A 27,254-nucleotide genomic window follows, 5' to 3' on the forward strand; every position below is an offset into this window, starting at 1 on the left:
GCCCTTCCTAACGTCCTGTTTTAAAATGTACACTGACAGGTGATTGTGCTTGGTGTTGTGTTACCTCACTACTCATCTGAGCGGGGTAATGTTTCTGGATTGTCTGCTGTTGTAAATTTTCAATACCTCCATTTCATTACCTCCATGAGTCATTAATATGCAGGAGGATGTAAAAAACGATTGTATTTTCATAAATGCAATATTTATGGTAATTTTGTCTGGTGTAAATAGAAAATAACTATGGGTGAGACCAAACCATTTGAAAACCAAACTCATCTTTCCATTATTATGTTGACAACTGTCATGTAGATAGATCAATTCTTATGGAACATTTGTTACTTGAGTGTGAGATATTTTGATAGAATATTTAATAATGGATGTTGCTGTCACTCTTATTGGTTATGGTTTTCTTACTGAAAAATGAATTAAGGTTTTAAGCAGACCCTTCATGGTACAATCAGTAAATATATGGTTCAACATATATCTTTTCACTATAAAATGAGTCATTAATATGCAGAAAGATGTAAAAAACAATTGTATTTTCATAAATGCAATATTTATGGTAATTTTGTCTGGTGTAAATAGAAAATAACTATGGGTGAGACCAAACCATTGTGATAGTTGCAGTAATCATTGTCATTTAACTGTTTCTTTTGTTAGACATGTTCCTTCATTGAGTTTCATATAGGACTGAACTATGCCTATTCATAGAACTTACAGTAAGGTAAATGCAGCCAATGTATGAAGAGCAATTTACTATATCTTTTTACATAGAGATCACTATGATAATGACAATGATATGAATAATGATGATGATAATGACAATAACTATAGGTTTTTTTCCTTATTATTGTCATCCAGGCCCATTCATTCAGACAATAAAATGTATACAAAGGTGTTACAAAATAGGTGGAGACGAATGAAAGAGAATTAATTATACATAAACAAGGGGCACACTAAAAACACTAAGCAGTATATTGAAGCATGTTAATTTTCTCAATTTTTAAAAAATTATGCTAAAAAATGAAACATATATGTATGTATGTATGTATGTGTGTGTGTATGTGCGTGTGTGTGCGTGCGCATATAAATTAACTGTTATATCCATACATACATACATACATACATACATACATACATATACATATATACATACTAATTTTTATTTATGGATTAACAAGACAACCGATGATTCCATGTGAAAAACTTTTCCACAATCCTCAAGTGATCCACTTGAGAATGTTGGTAATTGTCTCCATTTTGGATGAGAATGCTGGTAATCACCTCTATTTTGGATGAGAATACATGAGGTTATGCTAGTGTATGTGGGATTTCAAAATAGATACACAGATCAGCAGAGGTGACTTATAAGACTTTTTTAATGGTTATCTCTCTTGCATTGGCCCTGGATTTTTGCAAGAATTTACATTCATCCTAAATGATTAATTAATTTGTTAATTATCTTATGTCAGAACGTTCATGCACACTTATATATATATATATATATATATATATATATATATATATTATATATATATAACAGCATGTGTTTGTTGGTGTTTGAGTATGTAAATGTTTTATCATTTATGGTATTTCACAGGTTTAGAACACAAAATTAGTCCATGAAGCTGAAAGTTCACAAAAATATTTAGAAGTTCATATTCATATATTTTTATAAATCGTGTAATGACATGAGTATTTGTTATATATATTTGTATAGTTAAGTATTTCAATATGAGTTTCTGGAGTTTATCCCTGTAATGTATATTATGTATGTAACTGATATTCAAAAGTTTACCCAGATTGGGTTGGTGGCTAGGTGGGTGAGGGGTCATGCTTGAAGTTTCAAACTTTAAATTGTTGTTTGTGCTTATAAAGGAGAAGGTTTCTTCACTAATATTAAAAACTACCAGTATCGCCCGGCGTTGCTCAGGTTTGTTTTGACCCTTTAGAATTGGTATTTTTGAAAAGTAAAAATTTTGCATTATGTAGCTTGTTATTCTCTTTAAGTGAACATTTTTCTGGTTGAAATACACCGAAAAATGGCAACACAGCAGTCAAAAAATCGTAATAAATAGGGATTTTCATAGAAAAACAGCACCTTTTTGATGTAAATAATTTTTGGTGTTAACATGGTCCGATTTGAATTTTTTTTCTACGGAAGGAAGAGCAAGTCTTCTATCATACTCTCAATTTTGGTCAACTTGCACTGCAGGGTCTTGGAGGAGATAGTGTTAGTTGAAGGCTACCAAACCTGCCATACACAGACAACTTCAGCTTTATATATAGAGAGATTTTCACTGTTGATGTTATGATATTTAATTTCTCTGTGATACATAGGTTATGTTTTCCCTCCTGTCTCCTATATTTACTGACTCTATGATGGTCAAATTTACATGGGGGTTGTCCTCTCTTTAAGGGTCTATACCATATTTGATAAAGATGTTGTATATTTTTGTTCTTGTCTCTAAACGAAGCCAAGTGCTCCATGTATCTTTCCTCTAAGGTATTTCCAGTCATTCTGATGATAGTTTTATTGTTCCATTCATATCAGTGATGCTGGCCCTGTACACCAATTCTTTTTCCAAGAACATATTCTTTAGGACAATTATTGAGGGATCTCCAATTACAAGATCTAATGTTCCTAATGTCATTATTCTTATTTGAATGAGAACCATTGGTCCTATGTTAGGGAGGCAACTATAGCTAACTTTAACTGTATTTTTGTAAAATATCATGTGATATTTATATGAGTATGGAAAGTAGGTATCTGTGAGTTCCAGAAAATGTCTAGCTATATTTGTAGTGACATTCTTGTTGTATGGAGAAGTATAACAATATTTTTCTATGTCTATGTCTTTTCAGTCTATAGATGTTTGGTTTAAGGTAGGTTGTACTATTCTTAAAATTGGACCTTACTTGATGGATATGTAGAAGTGCAACCATTGAATGGTTCAAGGAAATTAAAGATAAGCCCAAATGTAAATTCATTCAGTTTGACATTGTGGAGTTTTACCCATTGATCTTCTAAGATCTCCTAAAGACACTTGAATTTAGTAAAGTATATACAACCATCACTGACAAGTATATAATTTATACCAGCATTCTCAAGTGGATTGCTTGAAGATTGTGGTGATTTTTTCTATATGAAACCATTGGTTGTCTTGTTAATTCTCCTTAACTAAAGAACATTTACCTACTAAATGTGGTGTAGAGCACTCGTTCTCACTGTTTGATACTATTGTATATGCGTACATACATACATACATACATACATACATACATACATACATACATACATACATACATACATGCATGCATGCATGCATACATACATACATACATGCATGCATACAGATATAATTAAAAGGGATATAAATTAAAGAAAACACAACTGAATTAGGTTAGGGCACCCCCTCAGCTCTGATCGTCTCCAACTTTCCCTAGTACTTTATCTATATATTGAAAGGTTCTTGTCAAGAATCAAAATTAAATTGATAGGAATGTTAAATTTTGAAAATTACACCAAAATTCTTGATAGTCAAAATGTAGCTCATGATTATGTGAATATAAGGAAGATGTTCCAGTTGTATTGAGTGGAAAATTAAGTAGAGTACCTTACAGTTTTAGTTTCATCTCTTTATGTTCTAAGTTCAAATTACACCAGTGTAACATTCTTCTTTTATTCTTCTAGGGGTAATAAAATAAAGCACCAGTCAAGTACTAGTATTGATTTAATCAACTGATTCCTACTGAAAAATTATAGCCTTGTGTCTGTTGTAGAAAAAATCCTTATTTCCTACCCATTCTGCTTCTTTGTGATATGTTCAAAACCTACCTGGATCATTCATGACTGATAATTATTTGTATTTCTTCTCATATAGTGGGAGAACTTAATGTTATCAAATAAATACTTGCATACATAAGTTTGGTAATGCTAAGAGAACTCAAAACATGTGTTCATATGTTATTTTTTATTATTAGTAATTGGCAGAAGTTAGAGAGTGGCTCAAGGGCAGAGAAGTGCCAATGCATAAAACTCTTGACCCTTGAGTCACTCTGTAACTTCTATCAGTAATTAATAACTAGCACTATGACCCGGCGTTGCCGGGTCATAGTGCTAGTGCTTGCATATACAGCTGCGTGCATGTGCACATACACGCGAGTACTGTCCAAATTTCCGACCAATCACATACAGCTAGCTGGCATTCAATTGGCGTACCAAGTTTCGGGCATTTTGATTGGGTTTTGGATAGAAAATTCACAAAAAGGCACTTCTATTGATTTTTTAATGGCTTTGCAGGGTGACTGGGGAAATGTAAAGATGTGCACGACCACCCTTGGATGGTTTTAAATGACCATAGAAAGTACGAGCCCTCTAACTGAAAATTTGTGGATTTGTATAAAGGACACACACAGAGACATTTTGCCGTTTATATATATAGAAATACTAAAAAAATATATACTTGTATACATATCTGTTTTGTTAAATTGTACTGTATAATACTGAATGTTGTAGTGTAACATTAAATGGTACTGGCTAGTGCAGTAAGGCATTTAATGCTACAATGTAATAATGAAGAATAGTACTAAATTGTATCAAATGTTTTGATCAAATTTTTCTTTTTGCACATTATTGACTTGTATGTAGAAAATGTTTGAAACATATGGCAGAGAGTAGTAGTAGTAGCAGCAGCAGCAGTAGTTGTAGTAGTAGTAGTAGTAAGGATGGATGGGATAAAAGTTGTGGTAGTAGAAGCAGTGGTAGGGAGCTCGAGACTGTGGTGATGTTAGTTTTAGTAGTTGTCATGGTAGTGTGAGTATTTTTAATGAAGGTGGCTGTAGTATTGATCATGAGGTTAGTATTAGCGATGATGGTGATAGTTGTAGTAGTGATAGTAGTGTTGATAATAATTGTGGTATAAGGGCCTGTGATGGTGACAGTAAAGATTGTTATGATGGTGATAATGACGATGATGATGACGATGATGATGATCATGATGACAACTGCCATATAATCTCTAACATTTATTCCATTTTCCTCTCCCTCATTAACAGCCGGCTACGAATGTACAGTGATGACCCACCACCCTATGATGTGGTCATGAATCAAGATTATGTGGTCAGTGAGACTGTCACTGAATCAATGGCATCAGAAGAGACCGCAGTCAACTTGGATGATGAGGAGGCATTCCAGAGTGCTGATGAAGAATGCTGCCTGGAAGCACCACCTTCCTATGATGAATTTATGAGGACTTCCAGATTATGAGGTCATGGACAGGCCTACTCATTGGTGGCCTCCTTTCTCATTTGTCATTGCCCTCACCCTGCATGGCAAATTCCTCTTCCCATCACCACTGTCTATTTTTTTTTTTTTGAAGAGGAATGTTCATTGTTGCTGAACCCTCTCATTCTCTATCCACTCTTTGTCCTCAAAACCCCTCTCACATACATCTGATATATTCTCACTACTACTTCAAGGTGTTTCTGGTAAGTTCTACCTGTTTATTGTATGACAAAAAAAAATGGAAGCAAAAATATACAGAAACAAAAGAAAACTAAGTGAGGATGGAGTAGGGTATTCCAGAATTTTATGCATGGAGTCTTTTCATAGCAGTAAGCCATGGTCTCTATTGGGCTGCAGGAAGCCAGTAGACAGGTGTGTACACATATGTGGACACCAGGTAAGTAGTTAGGCTGTAAGGTAGACATGGAGGACTTTCAGTAAACTTAGAGGCTATAAGCTTAAACTTTACAATGACACATCTATACATACACATGCACCAAAACTAAAGGTTATAAGCTTGTTCTTTACATATGCAAATACATGTATGAACTCATTACAGAAATCAAAGCTATGGTTTGATACTTTTATAGCCCCACAAACACACTGACACTGCTAAAAGTCTATGGATTTGCAATTTCCACTCTATTTAAACCAGTTCTGGTTGTAATAAATCCATATAATCTTTTTACTGTGTACAGGGCCCATATTTAGTAGAGTATTGGGTATAGCTCAGTAACTTGATTCCAGTATATTACTGGTACTTATTACAGTAAAGTATCTAATACTTTACTGTCCCAGCCATCTTCACCACTGCCCTATGTTGTAACCAATAGAGGTGAGTGCCAGGTAATCAAAGGTAAGATTTTCTTGAGTTGAATCCTGTAACGTGGGTTTGGGCTTCTCTTCACTTCTATGAAAGAACTGAGTGGATAAGGTATTCAGCTACCAGATCATAGTTCAAACCATTAAAGCACAGCAGTGTCTTTATGGTTAGAACATTTCATTCTTTATTGACTCAGTTTATTTGGGTGCAGAGTAAATAGATACCAGATCTTCAGGTAAAGTTTATCTGTGATTGACTGGTGTCCTGTTCAGGGCCCCTTATACATTTGTTGCTAATGAAACCAGAATTTAATACCATTTTGGCCTACTGAATTATGCTGAGATTAATACACAACAAGAGGCTGCTAGTCACCTTAGGAAAACGCACGAATGTCACTTCCAGCCATCTCTTTAAAATACCTGGCCTTAGTTTGCAGTCAAAAGAAACCAATTCTGAAAAGCCTACATTATATTTTTACAATAATATTCTAAATCTATCATTGGTGTTTCAATCCTTGTATCTATCTACTGCAGATAATTGTACAATGTTTCTAATAGTGATAAGGATTTCTGATTTGCCAAAAAATATACATATATATATTTTATAAGTAAACCTGTTTAAATTTTGGTAAATTTTCTTGTATATGTAAGTAAAACCTGGTCCATTGGTCAGTGAGGATTTTGTGAGTTGTGTGTTCATGACTATAAGATATAATTGTGGGTACTGTTTTTTTTGTCGTAAATTTACCTCCCTTATTCTTTGAGAGTCACTAACAACTAGCACTAAGTGTTTGTTTTCTTTCTTCAATTAAGAGGGAAATTTCAATTAATTAAAAATTTTTTTGCATATATCATTCAGTACATCAACACCTATTAGAACATTTTTAGAGTGCTGCATTTATTAAAATAAATGAAACTATATAATACAAAGAGTATAGTTGCAAAATTTATTATAGGTACTAAGCCTAAGTCTTTGGATCTGTACATGCAGGATCTACCTAAAGCAGCTCTAAGATGTCTCTAAGTATTACTCCTGCAAATAAAACCCCAACATGTGCAACTATTTTTGCTTCAAACCCTGCACTGAAAACATACATACACAGCAAAAACAAAAAAAAGCAACAAAAAAAATCTTCATCCTTCAAAATTCCTCTTTATCTCCAGCAGCTTCACTTCCATAAACACAAAGTTACCAAATGTGAAAATTTTTCTAAGCACTCTAATCCCACAAGATAACTGGTTTTAATGCTATTCCATCCATTACTCTTATACATTGTACTCGCAAGCTTGCTTGTATTCTCACCAAACCCTTCAATTTTTCTCTCTCTACAAAGATAATCCACCAATTGGTAGATTATCTTTTTGGTTTCAGTTAATCATCAGTATGGTTTATGTAGAACCAGACTATCAGAAACTCGGTCTGTTGTGTTTTTCACTAGTAGTTCCCTACTCTTTAGAACTAATATACTCATTAGAAGTAATATAGTTTATCCTTGATGTCAGAGAAACCTTCAACCATGTCTTATATGAGAACCTCATAGCTAAGATGCCTAGCTATGGACTCTGCTTGTCTCTTAAATCTTCCAAGTATCTTATCAGATTATTCAATTGCAAGATGCTCTAAATTTTATCAGCTCTAATGTACAACTAGGCTTTGTTGTAACTCTTAAATTCTTGGAGAGATGACAACTTGAACTCTTTCAACAGCACAAAGACACAATTACTTCACATATCTTTGAAAGAGTCCTACAAAACCGCACGTGAATAACTTATAACTAAAACTCAAAAGTCTAGCCTCACAGTCTCTGATAACATTCCCAAAACTGCATCAAAGAGACTAGGCTTTCTGTTCAGGACCTGAATATACTTCAGTAATAATTAGTTTCTGCCACCATAGAAAGCTTAAGTAGTACAAACATTACAGTACTATTCATGTGTGGTTCTCTGATGCTAAAAGAAGGCTTTTCAACTGATTGATAACGATTCACACATCGACATTTTACAACCAGACCCTCTTAATATAAGCTGCTCTGTTCCTCTCATTATTTCTGCTGTACCTCATTCTCAAACCTCACTCTAAGCTCTTTACCCAATCTTCTAAAAACAAAACCATAGGCAGAGAAGACATACAGGACGTTCTCCTTTCCTATGGTTCAGCTGATAGAAGGCAATGACAAATAAGATAATGTAATCTTACATACACCTACATTCTGAGTTCAAATTCTGCTGAGATTAACTTTGTCTTTCATCCCTCAAAGGTTGATAAAATAAAGTAGCAATCAAGTTCTTGGCTCTATTCAATTGACCAATCCTCTAACTTAAAAAGTTGCTGACCTTTTTCTTAAATTAGAAGAAATTATAATGTGGTTAATTTGCAGAATCAGAGTTTTGGACAAAAAATTGCTTAGCAAAATATTTCTTCCAGCTCTTTAGGTGCTGAGTTCAAATGTTATTGAGGTTGGCTTTGCCTTTCATCCTTTTGGAGTTGATAAAACAATTTACCAGATGAGTGCTGAGATTGTTGTAATTGACTTTCCCTCCTCTCAAAGTTGCTGTCCTTGTATCTAAGTTAGAAATAATAATAATAATTATTATTATTGTTGTTGTTGTTGTTGTTGTTATTATTATTAAGACAGCAAGCACTTTGTCCACCTTTATGTTTTGAGTTCAAATTCTGCCAAGGTCGACTTTGCCTTTCATCCTTTCAAGGTTGATAAAACAAGTACCAGTTAAGCACTGGGGTTGATGTAATCAACTTACTTACCCTGTCTCCCAAAATTTCTGGCCTTGTGCCAAAATTTGAAATCATTATTATCATTATCATTAGCTGGCAGAATTGCTAGAGCACCAGAAAAAATGCTTGCAGTATTAGTTCTGAATTTTTACATTCTGAGTTGAAAAAAATAAAAAATAAAACTAAAATTTATTGTCACTAGCTGGAGTTGAACTCTTGTCAGACTAAAAAAAATGTAAGCCACATTATGAGACTATTTATTGAATCAGATGTCTATGTTGATTTCTTATGTAGGCATAAGAAAATGAAATTTTATATCATTGCTGCTCTCTGAAACTGGGGTGAATGTCAAATTTGATTCTGGAGGGATTTGAACTCTGAACATTTAGTTCATTTCTTTACATTCTACCACCACGATGAATTATGCTAACAACGACAACAACAATAATGTTAATGACATCTCTCATCGAAGATGGCATATGAGTCTTCTGTTTGTGCTGGATGACCTTCACAGATGCTTTGTTTATAGTGATCAAATGTCCCTCCATCAAATTGACATTGCCTGTACTGGTGTACAAGTGTCAAAATGATCACAGAACAGTATGAAATGAAGTGTTTTGCTCAAGAGCACAACTCACCATCCTGTCTGGGAATTAAACCCACAATCTAGTTAGTGCAACATCCTAAGCACTAAGCCAATAGTAATAATAATAATGATGATGATGATGATGATGATGATGATGATGATGATGATGATGATGATGATGATAATAAATGATTTTCTTTTCATAAAGTACAAAAGTTGTGTATTTTGGTGGATAATGGGGGTGGCTTTCTCAAGGGTATTAATAGCATAAGTAAACTCAAAAGAGCTTTCACCAGGCATTTAAACCTCATCCCAATCTCCGCTTACTCCTTAATAACTATGAAACTGAAGAATATTTTAAAAGATGTGAAGTTAGTCTTAGCATGAGAATAGTACTGTGACCAGCTGTTCATGAGGTTAGAGAGAAAGACTGGACATGGGACACACACTATTGAAATTGTCATTGTCTCTCTCACCTTTACCAATGATAGCATTTCATCTCAAGTATTATTAACCTTATCTTTAAAGTGTATATGTATTTATATTTACACCATTTTGACTGGTTTGATCTCTGATCATCATCAGGTGTCTTCTCAGATATGTATATAGTCACTGACTGGTTTTTGATAAGGAACATTTATTTCTAAAATAAAATCACTGGTTACTATGATATAACATAATATGATATTGTAAATATTTACTGTAAAGATGAGCTTCATAGTCTGAATAAATTATAATCTTCTTACCAACAAATCATTTAAGATATTTAGACATTTAATAAATACTGAAATAATTGATAGAAGAACAACAACAGCCGAACATTTAACAATTCCTCTGTATTTATATGAACTGAAAATTAAATACTTCTCATATTGTATCGCAAATATATTAAAATCTTTTTAAAGTTTCACTCAAAAATATTGTTTCTTATATTTAAAAATACATTATTTTCTTCTTGGTGTTGTGCTTGTAGTTATGACAGAAGTTGTTTTATTATAAGCTTTATTACATTGCTGAAATCTGATTCTGTTGTATCACATTCTACACTATGATAATACCCCTAATTGCATTAAGTGTCCATTGTGTAAAAGTAGGATTTTTTAAAACCTTAACAGGGAGATGACATTGCAATTGACATTATCAGCCTTCTGAACTAATTTGTTGTTGTTGAGATAGCTGATCAAAGAAACACTCAATAAATATCTCTAGACTTGATCATGCCCTATGTTTGCATTGTGAATTATTTTGCTCTAAAATTTCAGACATACATCCCTTAGTGCCTGTGCTACTCTATAATATTCTAGATATTTACTTGTATATTCTCCATTTTGTTATTCATATATAAAAGTATCTAGTCAACATCTACACACTGTATTTATCCATCTGGTTTGTGATAGCATGATGCTAGCATTGTTGTGGCATGCCATGCATTTTGCACATAATCAGATCTATTCTAGATAACTACCTGTTTGATGTAAGTAACAGTTTTTATGGTGTGCTGCTTGGATAACATGTGTCAATCATAGAATCCTCTTATAACAGATATCTGAAGATTTGAATTTATTATAATGAACAAATATAATTATTGTAAACACAATTAGTGATGAAGATTTACAACTCTAATAATGAGTTAATGACTCTAAAATGAAGTCTAATAAACTCTGAAATTTTCATAATGCTGTAAAAGCAGAAGCATAGCTAATACAGTTTAACTTAAAACTGCTTATAGAAGACACATAACCTGTTCAAACCAAAAAATTCTTTGCATTATACAGTATCAATCTATATATGAAAAGGTAAGATGTCTTACAAACTACAACAATTCAGGATGGTTTATTTGAAAATTTTGCGAGCTTTAATGTCCTATTTTTTGATGACTAAGGCATTTCTGAGTTTTAAATGGACAGTCTTTCTTAAAATGCAGACCTCGACACCCACAGCATGGATTTGGTCATATTATTCGTTTTTGTTTATTTATTCCCAGTCGACATGTCTGTACTTGAGAGAAAATATTTTCTTCAGTTTTCTTCATGTCCTGCCACAGGTTGATAATTCTTTGACATTCTTCTGCTACTGTCTGCAGGGTTAAATTCTGGTCCTCCTGTTCTAGTTTTGTAAGAGTCTGTGCACATATTTCTGCATCCTTGTCAGCTTTCAAACCTTGCACAAAGATGAGGCATTTAAACATGTCCAGAGAAAATTCCTTCAGTTTAAATTTTTTACAGATTTTATTTATGATTCCGGCATAACTGGCAAAATCTTCATCTTCTTCTTTTACTAAGTTCAAACACCCCCAGCGAGTGTTAAACAGGGAACACTTATTGCTGAACATTTTGGATAGCAATTCAATTGTTTCCTTGAAAAAAGTTTCACTTGTTTTTTTAGCCAGAATAAAATTGCAGTATTTTTCATATTCTGAAGGAGCTGGTTTCTATAGCAGTAGTCTCACTTGTTCATCATCTGTCCAACCCTTGCATTCTTCCTTGAAAATTTCTTCATATCTTCTGAAGTACACTGAAAAAGTTATACCATCTTCTGGGTTATAACTAAATTCACTTGTAGCATTCACTATGCCGTCTGATGAAAATGAACTTGCAGTGTTTCCCAACATCCATATCAATTCCAGCAACTGCTGTTTGACTCTTGGGTACTGTTGTTCAACTTTTGAGTACTGTTGTTGGACTCTTGAGTACTGTTGTTCAACTCTTGGGTACTGTTATTCGACTCTTGAGTACTGTTGCTGCTGTTTCTGTTGCTTTTGCAACCGTGATATGTCAGCTAATAGGTCTTTTATAATTAAAGAATTTTATATATCATAAAAAAATTGGTAATGACCAACGTAAGCTTCAAATCACTTATTTCACCACTTTTGTAACTGGATATCCTTGTTGCCACTTTTGTATTGAGACCATTGTATGTCACTCAATAAAATGCCTGATAGTGAATACGCATAAAGGACTATATAAATATAGCAGATTACCATTTGGTCTAAAGGTTGCACATACAATTTTTCAACAGGTTATGACTGGAATGTTAGCATACTGTGAATTTGCAAGTCCATACCTGGATGATATATTAATTAAAAATGAATCTCATGATCAGCATGTTGGGCACGTAAAATGTGTTTTTAAAAAAATAAGAGATTACGGCTTCACACTGAGTGAGGAAAAATGTGAAATTTTCTTACCTAAAATTAGGTATTTAGAACAAATTATCAACAGGAATGGATGATGACTGGACCCATTAAGGGCAGACACAATTAAAAATATGCCTCCTCCGACTAATATAATGACCTTACAAGCTTTTCTGAATTATTATCAAAATTATATGCCAAATAAGCACGAATTGAGAGCTCCCTAAATAATTTGATAAAAGAGGATGTAAAGTGGAATTGGTCAAATAACTGTCAAAAGGCATTTCAGGATATTAAAAAAAATATTAATATTGGATTTATTGCTGGCTCATTTTGATCCTGCAGCGGAGATTGTTGTGGCTTCAGATGCTTCTGAATACAGCATTGGAGCAGTAATGCTACTCAGATATAAAGATGGGAATATGAAGGCGGTGGTTCATACCTCACATTCTCTGATAGCGGCAGAGAAAAACTATAGGCAAATAGAGAAAGAAGTGAGATGTATGCAATCTGCACTGTACCACCCGAGTTCAAATGGGCAAGCAGAAAGGTTCGCAGACACATTTAAGTGAGCATTAAAAAGATCAGGAAATGAATTAGGCAATGATGCAGCACTAACTCAATCATTTTTGCCATGAAGAAATTTCACACATTTTTGCATGATGGAAGTTTTTGGCTTCAAACTGATCACCAACCATTATTATCAATTTTGGGTTAAAAGAATGGAATTCCTGCCCATACAGCAAACAGGTTACGATGCTGGGGTACAATATTGTTGAATTATGACTTTAAGATGGAGTATATACCATCCAAGAGGTTAGGCCATGCGGATTGTTTACCAAGGCTAATTCCAAAAAAGTGGAACCATTGGAAGATACAGTAATAGCCTCATTAGAAGCGGAAAATGAAATAAAAAAACATTTTGTGTAACATAAATCAGAAGCTGCCAGTAACTGTTCAAGGTATAAAATTAAAATCTGAGAATGATAAATTCATTGCAAAAATGAAAGAAATGTTGAAGGTAAAAGAAAATAAAAACATACGTAACACAAACGCAAACCATTTTTCTCTATGTGATATGTTGATGTACGCAGAATGAGTTGTAGTGCCAGCCACATTACAAACACGTGTATTAAGTGAATTTCATATTGGACACCCTGGGATTTCAAGAATGAAATCAGTAATGAGGAGTTACGTGTATTGGCCTACTATGGACTGTGGTATCAAACAATTGGTGAAATCCTACAGAGGTTGTGCTCTCGCAGCAAAGTCACCACTGGTGAAATTCCAATCATGGCCTAAGACAGACAGTCCAGGCTACATATAGATTTTGCTGGACCAGTAAACAGTGTATTATGTGATCATAGTAGACAGCTCTACTGAGTGGCTGGAGATATGTAAATGCAGTCAACCAACCTCAAAGGTAACAATAAGGTCCCTTCATAAACTTTTTGTGTGATACAGTGTCCCGGAAACCATAGTATCAAATAATGGAACACAGTTTTTGGGGTATAAATTTAAAAATTTCAGTGAGATGTATGCAATCTGCACCATACCACCCAAGATCAAATGAGCAAGCAGAAAGGTTCGCAGACACATTTAAGTGAGCATTAAAAAGATCAGGAAATGAATTAGGCAATGATGCAGCACTAACTCAATTCTTAAGGGTTTAGAGGGTAACACCTAACCACAACACATGTTCAGACAAGTTGCCTGCTGAGCTAATGTTTGCCTGGAAGGTAAAATTGATTTTTGATAAATTGTTACCTACACAAAAAACTTATAGGGAAAACCAAAGAAACACCACAAAGTATTGGGTTGTCCGGAAAGTTTGTGCTGATTTTTAAAGGAAAGGTCAATAAATACTTGCCATTACATTTTTAATCAACCAAATATGAACCATTTTGTTGCACAATGCATCTCCTTCTTTCCTTTAACTTGAAAATACCCTCTTCCTAGAACTGAGGTGGTTTCATGGCAAATAATTCATCAAGGTATCTTTTTATGTCATCAAAGGAATTGAAATTTTTACCATTAAGACTATTCTGCAGAGACCTGAATGAGTGGAAATCCAAAGGAGCAATATCTGGTGAATATGGAGGGTGGAGTAACACATCCCAGCTGAGCTGCAGCAATTTTTGTCTGGTTCCCAAAGCATCAAGTGCCGAAAATGAACTTTCTTACCTTCCATTTTAAAGGGTTACAAAATTAACACAGGTTATAGGAACATAAACCTTCTTCCACAGAAAGACAGCCTAAACTGTGCTCTAAATGGAGGTGTAGTCAAATCCTATTTTATGGACTCAACCATGTTCTAAAATAAGTCGAAAAGTAAGCTGCTTTAAATCGGCACAAACTTTCCGCACAACCCAATATTTTAATGTGGAAGATAAAGTTCATTTCAAAATATATAAGAATGGAAGACTGGGTTGGGAGTATGGTGTAGTAACAAAAAGAATAGGCAGTATGATGTACATAATGAAAGATCAAATAGAGCACAAATGACATTTGAACCAGTTGAAGACTAGACATATCTAAGAAAGAGAAGAAATACTGATGGAAGTCTTTTGTGACTTGTTCGATGTTCCAATGCCAAAAGAAGTTGAACCTAGGTGGATCAGCTATATAAAATGTAAACAAACAGAATGACTAGAAATAGTCCTTAAGCGAAAGAAGTATTAAAACTTCCGAGGAAATTAAAATCTCAAAAAAGGGAGAGGTGATGAGAAAAAAAATAGTATAAAATTTAATAAACAATTTGTATACTTCCTACAAAAATCAAATCTCAAAAGGGGAGATGTTATGGCAAGTATCATGACACCTCCTGTGAGAATGGACTTGCTAAACTTGTATAAGTAGCAGTGTGTTTGACTGAGAGGGAGAGATGGAAAATCGTAGGGAGCTGTAAAGTGTTGTTTGAGAGTTCGTAGAGTCGCAGGAAATTGTTGAGAAGTTGTTATAATTCATTGAGTGTTGTTTTGGATTGGTTACATTTGTTGGCAGAGTAGTTGGTGTCTGCCCCATTCCATGGTATTGTATATCCCACTGTTATTAGTGTACGTCACAAAAGTGACATATAGTGGTCTCAATACAAGAGTGGCGTCAAGGATATTCATTTACAAAAGTTATCCTTGCTGTAATGTTGCAGTCAGAGTTAACATTTGCTCTAGGGTCAGTAATGCAGTCAAGTTTCTAATAAAGGAGTAGTTTACACTACTTGTAAGGACTTTTGTTAATGAGAATTTAGTAAGCAATTAGTAACTCAATGGAGCCAAAGTAAAAGTAGCTGTGATTATAATTCATTGCAGCCTGCAACGCTCTGCCCTGCATATTAGAAGAAATGTTTTGTGGTAAACTGGATTCATTTTAGAGAATTCTGTTGGTTGTTCTGAACAGTTTTATGAGGAGGAAGTAACTTTTGAACATTAATTGTGAAACAAATGGTATTTACATTATAAATTGAAGAGACACCTAGTTTAAATGATTAAGATTAAGTCTTTCCAATTGATCAGTTGATTTGAATTATAAAGTTCATTAACAGGAGTTATAAGGTAGGGTTGTGCTAAGCATGGGCCCAGGAACAGGAAATGCAGGGGGTGCACGTGCATCTCCTAAAGTTTTGGAGGATACTAAATCAAAATTTGTGTCCCTGCTTACTTTTCTCAGGTTTAGAAAACAGTGTGTAAAATGTGATTTGTAAAAAGTAGCTTGAAGTAGGTTTCTTCACAAAGAATTAAGAACATAAAAAACAGAACAAAAACAATAAGATCTGTTTTGTAAAAAAAATTGGACCATGCTAGCACAGAAAACGGAAGCTAAACAATGATGATGATGATTATGATGTTTGCATCCCCTGAGCAAATTTTGTTCCCAAACCAGTGGTGCTAAGTGAAATAATTTCGCTACTTTTGCTACTGAAAGAATCTCTTTCTTAAGAAGAAGTACTATCATAGAACAAAGAATGAGAATGAGGAGTGTTCTGAAATTAGAATCTGGTAAGTCTAACTCTGCCAGTTAAACTGTTTCTTCTGGTGATGTTGGGGCATCATGATAAATCACAAAATGAGACAATGTCAACTCTTCCATTGCAAGCAAACAAACTTGTCATTATATTCAAGTAACTCAACTTCTACCAAAAGGTTATTTTAGTTTCAGCACATGGATTATGTGGAGGTGCGTGGCTTAGTGGTTAAGGTGTCATCATCATAATCGTAAAATTGTGGTTTTGATTCCTGGACTGGGTGACGTGTGGTGTTCTTGAGCCAAACACTTCATTTCACATTGCTCCAGTCCACTCAGCTGGCAAAAATGAGTAACGCTGCAATGGACTGGTGTCCCATCCAGGTAGGGAACATATATGCCACTGAAACCGGGAAACCTGGCCCATGAGCCTGGCTAGGCTTTAAAAGGATGCATTTATTTATTATATTTATATGGATTATATAAGAAAACGACAATGAGAAATTAGCCAAGAATTTTGGGAGATATTGACTGGAGAACAACAGTGTCTAAAAATAAAAGTATAAAACAAACCCAAGGGCTCCCATTGGAGGAGTTGAGAGCAGAGATCAATTGAGTGAATTGGTGAAGTACTCCAAAAAGTAAATCTTTCCAACTGGGTTCTAGATGATTCCATGATTTGGGGTCAGTAGTATTAACTTCTATGTTGCCTGCTATATCTTCTTGTTTTATTCACTTCCTCCAGAGTTGTATGAGATGATTTTATTTTACACAATTCCTTGTTGATTTAGAAAACTTCTCACTTTCTTAGACATGAATTGAGCTCTTTTATTTACTATGGATAGCACCAGGAGTTCCAAAAAGAGAAAATAGCCTTCCAGATGTTGAACTAGAATTTTAGAGGTGGTAGCCCTGCAAGGAAACACAAAAGGGTAACTGATTAAGCATCAAATGTATCTGATTCAAGATACTGACTGCTTAAGATCCAAAATATTCAGTGAGCTATAATTGAAAAAAAAAATTAGGTCATAGTTAGAAGCACAATTTGGTTGTCATAACAGGTTTCAAGAATATTCTTAGATGAAGAAGAAAGATTACTTTCTTTTACATAATATAACAGCTGTCTCACACAAGAGTAACACTATTCAACATGAATGCCTTAAAGAAATATTTTTTATTCTGGTTGCGTTGAGCAGCTTATTTGAGACAATTCCATTTTCCACATTGATAACAACATGGTAAAATTATATGAAGGGTCGCTGCCAGAGCAGCTGACTGGCTTCTGTGCCGGTGGCACATAAAAATCACTATTCAAACGTGATTGTTACCAGCGTCGCCTTACTGGCACTTGTGCTGGTGGCACGTGAAAAACATTTGAGCGAGGTCATTGCCAGTGCCGCTGGACTGGCTCCTGTGCAGGTGGCATATAAAAAACACTACTTGAGTGTGGCCATTGCCAGTACCACCTGACTGACCCTCGTGCTGGTGGCACGTAAAAGCACCCACTACACTCTCGGAGTGGTTGGCGATAGGAAGGGCATCCAGCTGCAGAAACTCTGCCAAATCAGATTGGAGCCTCGTGCAGCCATCTGGTTGTCCAGTCCTCAGTCAAATTATCCAACCCATGCTAGCATGGAAAGCAGACATTAAACGATGATGATAATGATGATGATGGCATGATTTCTGAGGGTAGAATTTTGTTATAATTATTTTGCATTAATGGAATTTATCAAGTATAAATCAAGCACTGGTGGTTTGTAATAAGAGTAAAGCACCTTTCAAGGAGGGAGTGTTTCTATTTATGCAAACTGCTTACCCTTTGTCATACCAACCCATCACAAACTGCTCTTGGTACTATGATAAGAGCTTTCACTTTTAATGTGATCTTAATTAAACCTTTCATCAAAATATCATATAAATTTATGCTCTTTTGAAAAATGATTTGAAACAACAGAAATCACACCTACACATACATACACGCACACATCCAGACCGCCAGCCCTCTTTCACACACACATACATACTCTCTTATACACACCTGCACCTTCGTGTTGGGGGGTCATCTTTACTTTGTTATCTCCCCTAATTTCCTTTTCGTGTGTGACCCTTCTGTCCGAGTCAGTCGCCATGATAGATCGTTGGCCACTACACACATTTTTTCTCTCCTTGTTTTTTCTGTGTCCCTTTCAGTAGAAGAGCGTCGGCTCGAAACGTAAAAGACTTTTTCTATTCCTGAGTGTTATACTAATACTTCTGTTTGTTTTGTACACCACCTGTCTTTGTCTTTTGTTTTCTTCATAAACTCTCCCTACAGTAACGATTGAAGACTAACAATTTCTTGAACAATTGGGAGGGAAGTACATTTCATCAAGGCTCTTGCTCTATCTGGAAACTGTGTTGTTCATTTATGGTAATAGACAAGCAACTCAATGATCTTCTCAAGTTCCTTTTAAGAAGCAAGAATTTTAAGACATGTGAGTGGAAGCAGCCTGTCAGGAACTGGAGTAATTCTGTAATCTTGACTACAATACCCAAGGAATTTCGTTTGTTTCATCAAAAACATATTTTATGATAACTAGAGTTACATTAGCTCTTTAGTACATGATGAATATGCCTTTAGATTGTTCTTGTGAACTTTCTAAGAGTTAGTGCACATGATAAGGCAATCTACATTTAAATAGATAGGCTCAAGGTTATTCAGAGAGATAATTCAGCCCATAACATACTCCAGAATACATAAGGCCAAATGGGAGTTTGTATACTAATACAATTGTCTCAAGGTTTCAAAATCAGTGTCAGAATAGTCTTTCATCTCCAGTATCTGTTGATAGTAGGCATATTTCATGTCGAATTTGCTAAGGTATAAAAGTTACAATATGATATGTATTAATTCATCAATGATAGAGCCTGGAGAAATGTTTGAAAGCTGATAGAACAAGATAACATATCTAATTTTATTTTTTGGGATTTTACTATGACCTGAGTTACTGAGTTTTATTAAACCTTTTCAATGATTATAAAAGTGTGGTCAATAATGTAAGATAACTTTTGGTGGGTAAACAGGAGAAACATGATGATGAACAGCACAGCTCCCATGACTTTTGGAAACATTTTTTCACGCTAAGAGTTGCTGAAATATGGAACAGACTGTCAGCATCAGTTGTTAGTTGTTGGAGCACTGCATCCTTCAAAACTTCCATGCTTCCTGAGATTCGCCAACACTACACCTGATTTCCCCCTCTCCATACACACGCAAGCATGGTATCTGACTCATACACTGTTCACTTTCCAGACATTTGTACATTACTGCATATACTTTATCCGCACTTTTGACAAGTTGTGGTGCACCTGAGCACTGTATACAATAATTTCATTATTATTATTATAATGAAATCCATCAACAATCATTCTTATTTCTTTAATGAGTTGACTGTGAAAGATCAAGATGAAATGAGGGATTCAAGGATTCAACATAGAGTGAAGACAGCAGCAGTGAGTAGTGAAATAAGAAACTTGCAATAAAATAGCATTCAACACTGCTCATATTTAGGAATGGTTTTGAGCAAAAATCATAACATGGAATAGAGCATGTGAAGAAAATTAAAACAGTTAAAATAAGACGTTGTTTATGAGACTAATTAATGTCAGCATAAGACAATGTCTGTGAGAAAGATTATATGAATTTTGTCATTATGCATATGTGTATGTGTGAGGGTTTGTGTGTGTGTGTATGCAAGTGAGTATGCATGTGTGTATTTAGGGAATGTAGATGTGGGAGTTTCTGTGTGTTTCTGTGTGTGTGTGTATCTGTGCAACAGAGAGGAAAATTAAAACTGTATATGTTGTGAACTTGGAATATGTGTTTATTAATAAAAGTTTAATAATGATAGTCTTTTATTCATACGAACGTAACTGATATGAAATATGTCATAAATAACAGTGACATTTTCATATGACACCGCAAATAATTGTTGTTGACACACTTCGGCAGAAATTGAATTCACCTCAATAGACGTCATTGATTGGTTGAAATTGTGGAAATGCAAGAAATTAAACAACAAATAGCTTACAAACTACAGAATTTTCTCAAGAAAGCCAAGAGAAAAAGATGTTTTATAAACAAATTCTACCAGTATACGAAGTTTAAAAGTGTTTAGTTCCAAAGAAATTATTAAAAAAATCTGCCGGTCAAAGCGAAAACATCCGAATTTGGTAAAGAGAAAGTGTATGAATGCTTGCCATATATATTTATATAAACTTTTGGGAGAGTTTTTCGGATCGTGCTCACCTCCTTGCAACTTTGCTTTTTGATAATTCTCTTTAAAATACTCGTTTTTAAACAACGCTTTGTAGAAACATGTTTTCGAGAGTGTAGATTACCTAATATTAGTTAATATTTCAAACATTAATTTACAGAAAAGAAAGAAAGAAGAAAGAAAGAAAGAAAGAAAGAAAATGTTAAAGTGACCGAAATTGATAGAAACAAATTCGGATGGAAATGAATGATCCCAAACTCCTTCTTCATCCAATTTTTTTCTAAATTTTATCAACATAATCGTAATTCACACCTTTGGAATCTCTTCAAAATTGCATTTAAAAAATACGCGTTTTCAGAATGTTTTGTCACTGAAGTATACAAGGGAGATAATCTACAGAAAGTAACTAATGTACAGTTATTTCCCTTAGAATGCATTTTAATTTTATTGTTCGGGTTGAACCTGGAATTAAACAAAAGAAAGAAAAAAGGATTTGTGTGGATGCAAAGCTTCTCTAGGATATAAACCTTACCCGCACGTTTTCAAACAAATACACAAAAGAAACTAATACGTGTACAGAAAATTTCCAGCCGAACATTATTTGAACCCGCGTATCTACAAGTGTGAGTTGAACACACTGATTTTTCCCTCTGAATTCATTTTTAATTTCCATTTGTACGTCTTGCTTGAGTTTTTCCTCACCACTTATTTTATATAATTTTTTTTTTTTACTTATTTCAGCCATTTGACTGTGGCCATGCTGGGTACCGCCTTCAGGAATTTTTAGTCCAATAAGACGACCCCACCATGACTGAAACGTGTAAAAAGATAAAACTGCCTTTTTCATCTACAAAGAAAAACTCCAAAGAACACCAGATTATTTTAATGAAATAGATACCCCACCCTCACCTCTTGGCTCTTGCAGACTACCCAAGCATTTCATCTTCACCGCTTGACATCCCCCCATCACTATCGATTGTATCATCATTACCAGCCTGCCACTCGTGCCCCACCCCACCCCATTCTCTTTTGCATCCCTCTATCCTTCCCAACTTATGGCTCATTGTTCATCCACCCTTTAGTCCTACTCAAATTTTGCAGTTTATCTCGTTTTTTGCTCCCCATACAATCCTGCAACCCCGTCCCTCCATTTCTGCTCATCTTGTACCTTATGGGCTCCTTAGTACAATTATCCATCTCTCTGTGACTCCTATTAATCATTCTCTTTTCTCTTTCTCTCTTCCCTTCTCTTATTAAATGTGAGTAACCGCGCAGATCTTCTACAGCAGTGCTACTCAAAGTGGTGGTCAGCTGCTGGTATGCAGCGAGTTTCCAGAAAAGAAAGAAATATTATAAAATGCTTGTAAAATGCTTCTAAAATACTCATGTAATATTGTATTATTTGCAGCGTGGAAGGTGTTTATAAGCCATTTAAGAAACACACAAAAACCGTTAGGTTCACTTCAACATTTAAATTTAATTTGTCAAAGTATTTTCGTCGCTTTGAGACCGCGACCTGTTCACTGATAAAACTTCATGCTGCATCACTCGCTATGCATGTACATCTCCGTAATTGTATTATTTGTTTACAAAATAAATATAAGATAAAAAAACTTGTAAACTTTATCTTTTTATCTTTTTACACGTTTCAGTCATGGTGGGGTCGTCTTATTGGACTAAAAATTCCTGAAGGCGGTACCCAGCATGGCCACAGTCAAATGGCTGAAATAAGTAAAAAAAAAAATTATATAAAATAAGTGGTGAGGAAAAACTCAAGCAAGACGTACAAATGGAAATTAAAAATGAATTCAGAGGGAAAAATCAGTGTGTTCAACTCACACTTGTAGATACGCGGGTTCAAATAATGTTCGGCTGGAAATTTTCTGTACACGTATTAGTTTCTTTTGTGTTTAAAATTATATTCATTATATATATTGTTTCCAGTATAAATTGATATTACTAAGAAATATTACTGCCCCCTGACACATTGGGAAAAAAAAATGCCAGTACGCCACATCAGATAGTTTGAGAAGCACTGCTCTACAAGACCCTACTTTGTCCCACCCCACCCCACTGCTCATAGTTTAATTCCTTGCCCCTTAGCATGAAGCTGATCCGCCACCTCCCTCAAGGTGCATGGTAACCTCAATAGTACAGGTGGTATGAAAAAAGCACTCAGTCCACACTGTAAAGTAGCTAGCATTAGGAAGGGCACCCAACCATAGAAACCAAGCCAATGCAGAACCTGGAGCAATATGCTGTCCTTGGAGTTGTTGGAACCTGTTGGACAATCCAGCTCATGTCAGCTTAGAACATGGATATTAAATGAGGATGAAAGTGAGTGCAGTGGTTTGCTTTCCCATCCATGTTAAAACATACATGGATATTACTTATATCATGAAAGAAGGCAAAGGCTTCATCATCATCATCATCATTGTCGTCATTGTTTTAATGTCTATTTTTCATTGATTGCATGAATTTGGATGAAATTTATTACTCTTTTACTCTCTTTTATTCTTTTACTTGTTACAGTTATTTGACCGTGGCCATGCTGGAGCACCGCCTTTAGTTGAGCAAATCGACCCCAGGACTTATTCTTCGTAAGCCTAGTACTTATTCTATCGGGCTCTTTTGCTGAACCGCTAAGTTACAGGAATGTAAACACACCAGCATCAGTTGTCAAGCGATGTTGGGGGGACAAACACAGACACACAAACATATACACACACATACATATATATATATACATATATACGATGGGCTTCTTTCAGTTTCCGTCTACCAAATCCACTCACAAGGCTTTGGTCAACCCGAGGCTATAGTAGAAGACACTTGCCCAAGGTACCATGCTACTTACCACACAGCCCCTCCTACGCCTATTGTTGAGGCAAATTTTCTCCAGCTGGATGCCTTTTTTTGTTGCCAACCCATACCTGTTTCTTAGCCAGGTTAATCTATCATAGTTCTAAGATCTCTGAATATGAACAACAAGTTTGCACTGAAAATTGCAGCGAATGGCACTGCTGTCATTCATTTGACAATGACATTTGTTGACAAGTATTGCATGATGTCAAGATGTCAAGACAAGATGGCATAAACATATACTTGCATATATGCATGCACACACACACACACACACACACACACATCCATCACATACACCCATGCCAATATGGGTATATCTGACAAAATAGACAAGATAGTCAAGCTGGAATACATTTGATTATAGTCAAGGCAGACAGTGAAGATGTGTCACCTAATAGTTAAGGTGTTCACTCACAATCATAATGAAATGGGTTCAATTCCTGGACTGGGCAGTTCATTGTGTCCTTGAGCAAAGCACAATATTTCATTTTGCTCCAGTCTACTCAGTTGAAGAGTGCCAACTGAGTGCTGGTGTATCTCTCTCTCTCTCTCTCTCCTTCTATCTGTCTGTCTCTTTCTTTCCCTCTCTGTCTGTTTGTCTGTCTGTCTCTTTCTTTCTTTCCCCCTCAGTTTGTCACTCACTCTCACTCTCTCTCTCTCCCTCTGTTTGTTTGTATGTCTGTCTGTCTATCTCTCTCTCTCTCTTTGTTTGTCTGGCTGTCTCTCTTTCTTTCTCTGTCCGTCTGTCTCAATTTCTTTTCCTGTCTGTCTGTCTGTCAGTATCTCTCTCTCTCTCACTTCCTCTATCTGTCTATCTTTCTTTTTCCCTCTCTGTCTGTCAATCTCTCTCTCTCTCTCTCCTTCTGTTTGTCTGTCTCCCTCTATCTTTCCCTCTCTGTCTGTCTATCAGTCTATCTATCTCTCTCTTTCCCTTTCTGTCTGTCTGTCAGTCTCTCTCTCTCTCTCACTCTCTATCTATCTCTCTTCCTCTGTCTGTCTGTCTCTCTTTCTTTCCCTCTCTGTCTGTCTGTCAGTTTCTCCCCCCTCATCTCTCTCTCTCTAATCAGCTATCACACCCCGGGTGTACCACTAAATCAAACACTGTCTATCTTTATGTTTGCTTGTGATTAGATAGGCACCAACAATAATTTGTGGCAGCATGATATGTGTTAGCAACTCATGCTTGTTTTATGGTTGAATGCTGTCTCTTTAACCAGAGCTGATCACAGGCCAAACAACAATGAAAACAATAGCTGTGAAGTTTAAAAATAAGCAACACCAGCAAATGTCTTGCATGAAATATTCATCATCTCAATGCATGCAATTACACAGAGATAAATCTTTGCTTGTAAACAATCTTTTATATTCTATCTTTTTGTTGTTTTAGTTATTAGATTGTGGCCATGCTGGGGTGTCAGCTCAAAGAATTTTTAGTTGAATGAATCGATCCCCACCCCACCCAGTACTTATTTTTTTTAAAGTCTGGTAGTTTTTCTATCAGTCTCTTTTAGCTGAACTGCTAACATATAGGGACATAAACACACCAATACCAGTTGTCAAATGATGATGGGGAGCAAACACACACACACAAGTACACACACACACACACACACACACACACACACACATACACACACACATGACAGGCTTCTGTCAGTTTCTGTCTACCAAATCCACTTACAAGGCTTGTGTCAGCCTGACACTATAGTAGAAGACACTTTGCCCAAGGTGCCACGCAGTGGGACTGAACTCAGAACCATGTGGTTTGCAAGTAAACTTCTTACCACCCAGTCACGTCTAATGTGGGGAAAATCAACTGTTTTGCTATCGACTGCTACAGAATCAGGACAAAGATGAAGTAATTAGAGAAATTGTTTTATTTAAAACAAAACATCCTGAAATATATTACTTAATTAGAACTGTTTATTGGTGATAATTATGTAACTGAGAATACTGCTAATGACCGACTGATGTAATCTGTTATTATGAAGTTAGGCAGAGGATGGTACATAAGTGTATAAAGTGCATATGACAAGGCATTTGGTTTGTCTGTCATACTATTAATTCTGCCAAGACTGGAGGAGAAGAAGAAGATGGTGGTGGTGGTGGTGGTGTAGTAGGAGTGCTGGTGATGATGGTTATGATGATGATGATAGTGTTATGAAATATTTCAATATACATAGGTACAAAGGCAGTGAGCTGGAAGAATTGTTAGCACGTGCAGGAGTGGCTGTGTGGTAAGTAGCTTCCTTACCAACCACATGGTTCTGGGTTCAGTCCCACTGCATAGCACCTTGGGCAAGTGTCTTCTACTATAGCCTTGGGCTGACCAAAGCCTTGTGAGTGGATTTGGTAGATGGAAACTGAAAGAAACCCGTCTTATATATGTATATATATATGTGTGTGTCTGTGTTTGTCCCCCCAATATTGCTTGACAACCGATGCTGGTGTGTTTACATCCCCTTAATGTAGCGGTTCAGTAAAATGGACTGATAGAATAAGTATTAGGCTTCCAAAGAATAAGTCCTGGGGTCGATTTGCTCGACTAAAGGTGGTGCTCCAGCATGACCACAGTCAAATGACTGAAACAAGTAAAAGAGAGTATGCCAGGAAAATGCTTAGCGGCATTTTGTCCGTCTTTATGTTCTGAGTTCAAATTCTGCTGAGGTTGTCCTTTTGGGGTTGTCAGTGATGATGTTTGCATATCTTGTTAACAAGATCTGTGTGGTAAGAAGTTTGCTTCTGAACCACATGGTTCCAGGTTCAGTCCCACTGTGTGGCATCTTGGGCAAGTGACCTCTACAATAGCCTTGGGCTGACTAAAGCCTTGTGGGTAGATTTGGTAGATTATACATATATATATATACATATGTATGTATTATGTATGTATGTGTATTATATATTATATATATATATATATATATATTATATATGTCATCTTAATCGTATATATATATATATATATATATATATATTATATATATATATATATATATATATACATACACATAAATACATAATACATACATATGTATATATATATATGTATAATCTACCAAATCTACCCACAAGGCTTTAGTCAGCCCAAGGCTATTGTAGAGGTCACTTAACGTCTATATCTATATATATATAATATATATTATATATATATAGAGAGAGAGAGAGAGAGAGAGCAGTTGTATACTGTCAACTTAACATGACAGTCCCATAAAGGGAATCACACCACCACTATTTAGCCCTAGGAAGCATCAATGCTTCCTGTCAGCCTTGACACATTTCCTGTGTCCTTATGTTTACAAGGGGGGACAAGCACCCCCATCCAGCTAGGCCTGCATCCAGAGACATGTTTCTGAGTCTTGCTCGTCATCAGTCTGGAGTAGCATGGCTTGCTAGCTGCCGATGCCTGTCTAGACCTTGTAAACATATAATTCCAGTGAAATAAATCCACTGATCACAAAAATATCTCAGAGAGATATAAGCAGTGGTGGTATGATAGAGCAGTTGTATACTGTCAACTTAACGTGACAGTCCCATACATATATATATATATTTACACATATATCTGTGTGTGTATATATATATATATACATATATATATTTACACATATATC

The 27,254-nt window shown here is 35.4% G+C and overlaps 1 protein-coding gene across 10 annotated transcripts in view; it reads left to right on the forward strand.

Annotated features, from left to right (window-relative positions):
• LOC115212097 overlaps positions 1–7,298 on the forward strand; it is a 28,004-nt gene extending 20,706 nt beyond the window's left edge. For all 10 annotated transcript variants that reach the window (XM_036502926.1, XM_036502928.1, XM_036502930.1 and 7 more), the window contains one exon: positions 5,059–7,298. In XM_036502926.1, the coding sequence (XP_036358819.1) occupies positions 5,059–5,269 (211 nt within the window). In that variant the 3' untranslated portion in view covers positions 5,270–7,298. The remainder of the gene's footprint in view (positions 1–5,058) is intronic.
• Positions 7,299–27,254: the final 19,956 nt, after the last annotated feature.

The sequence above is a fragment of the Octopus sinensis genome, linkage group LG5 (assembly GCF_006345805.1).
Source record: "Octopus sinensis linkage group LG5, ASM634580v1, whole genome shotgun sequence".
Taxonomy (NCBI): domain Eukaryota; kingdom Metazoa; phylum Mollusca; class Cephalopoda; order Octopoda; family Octopodidae; genus Octopus; species Octopus sinensis.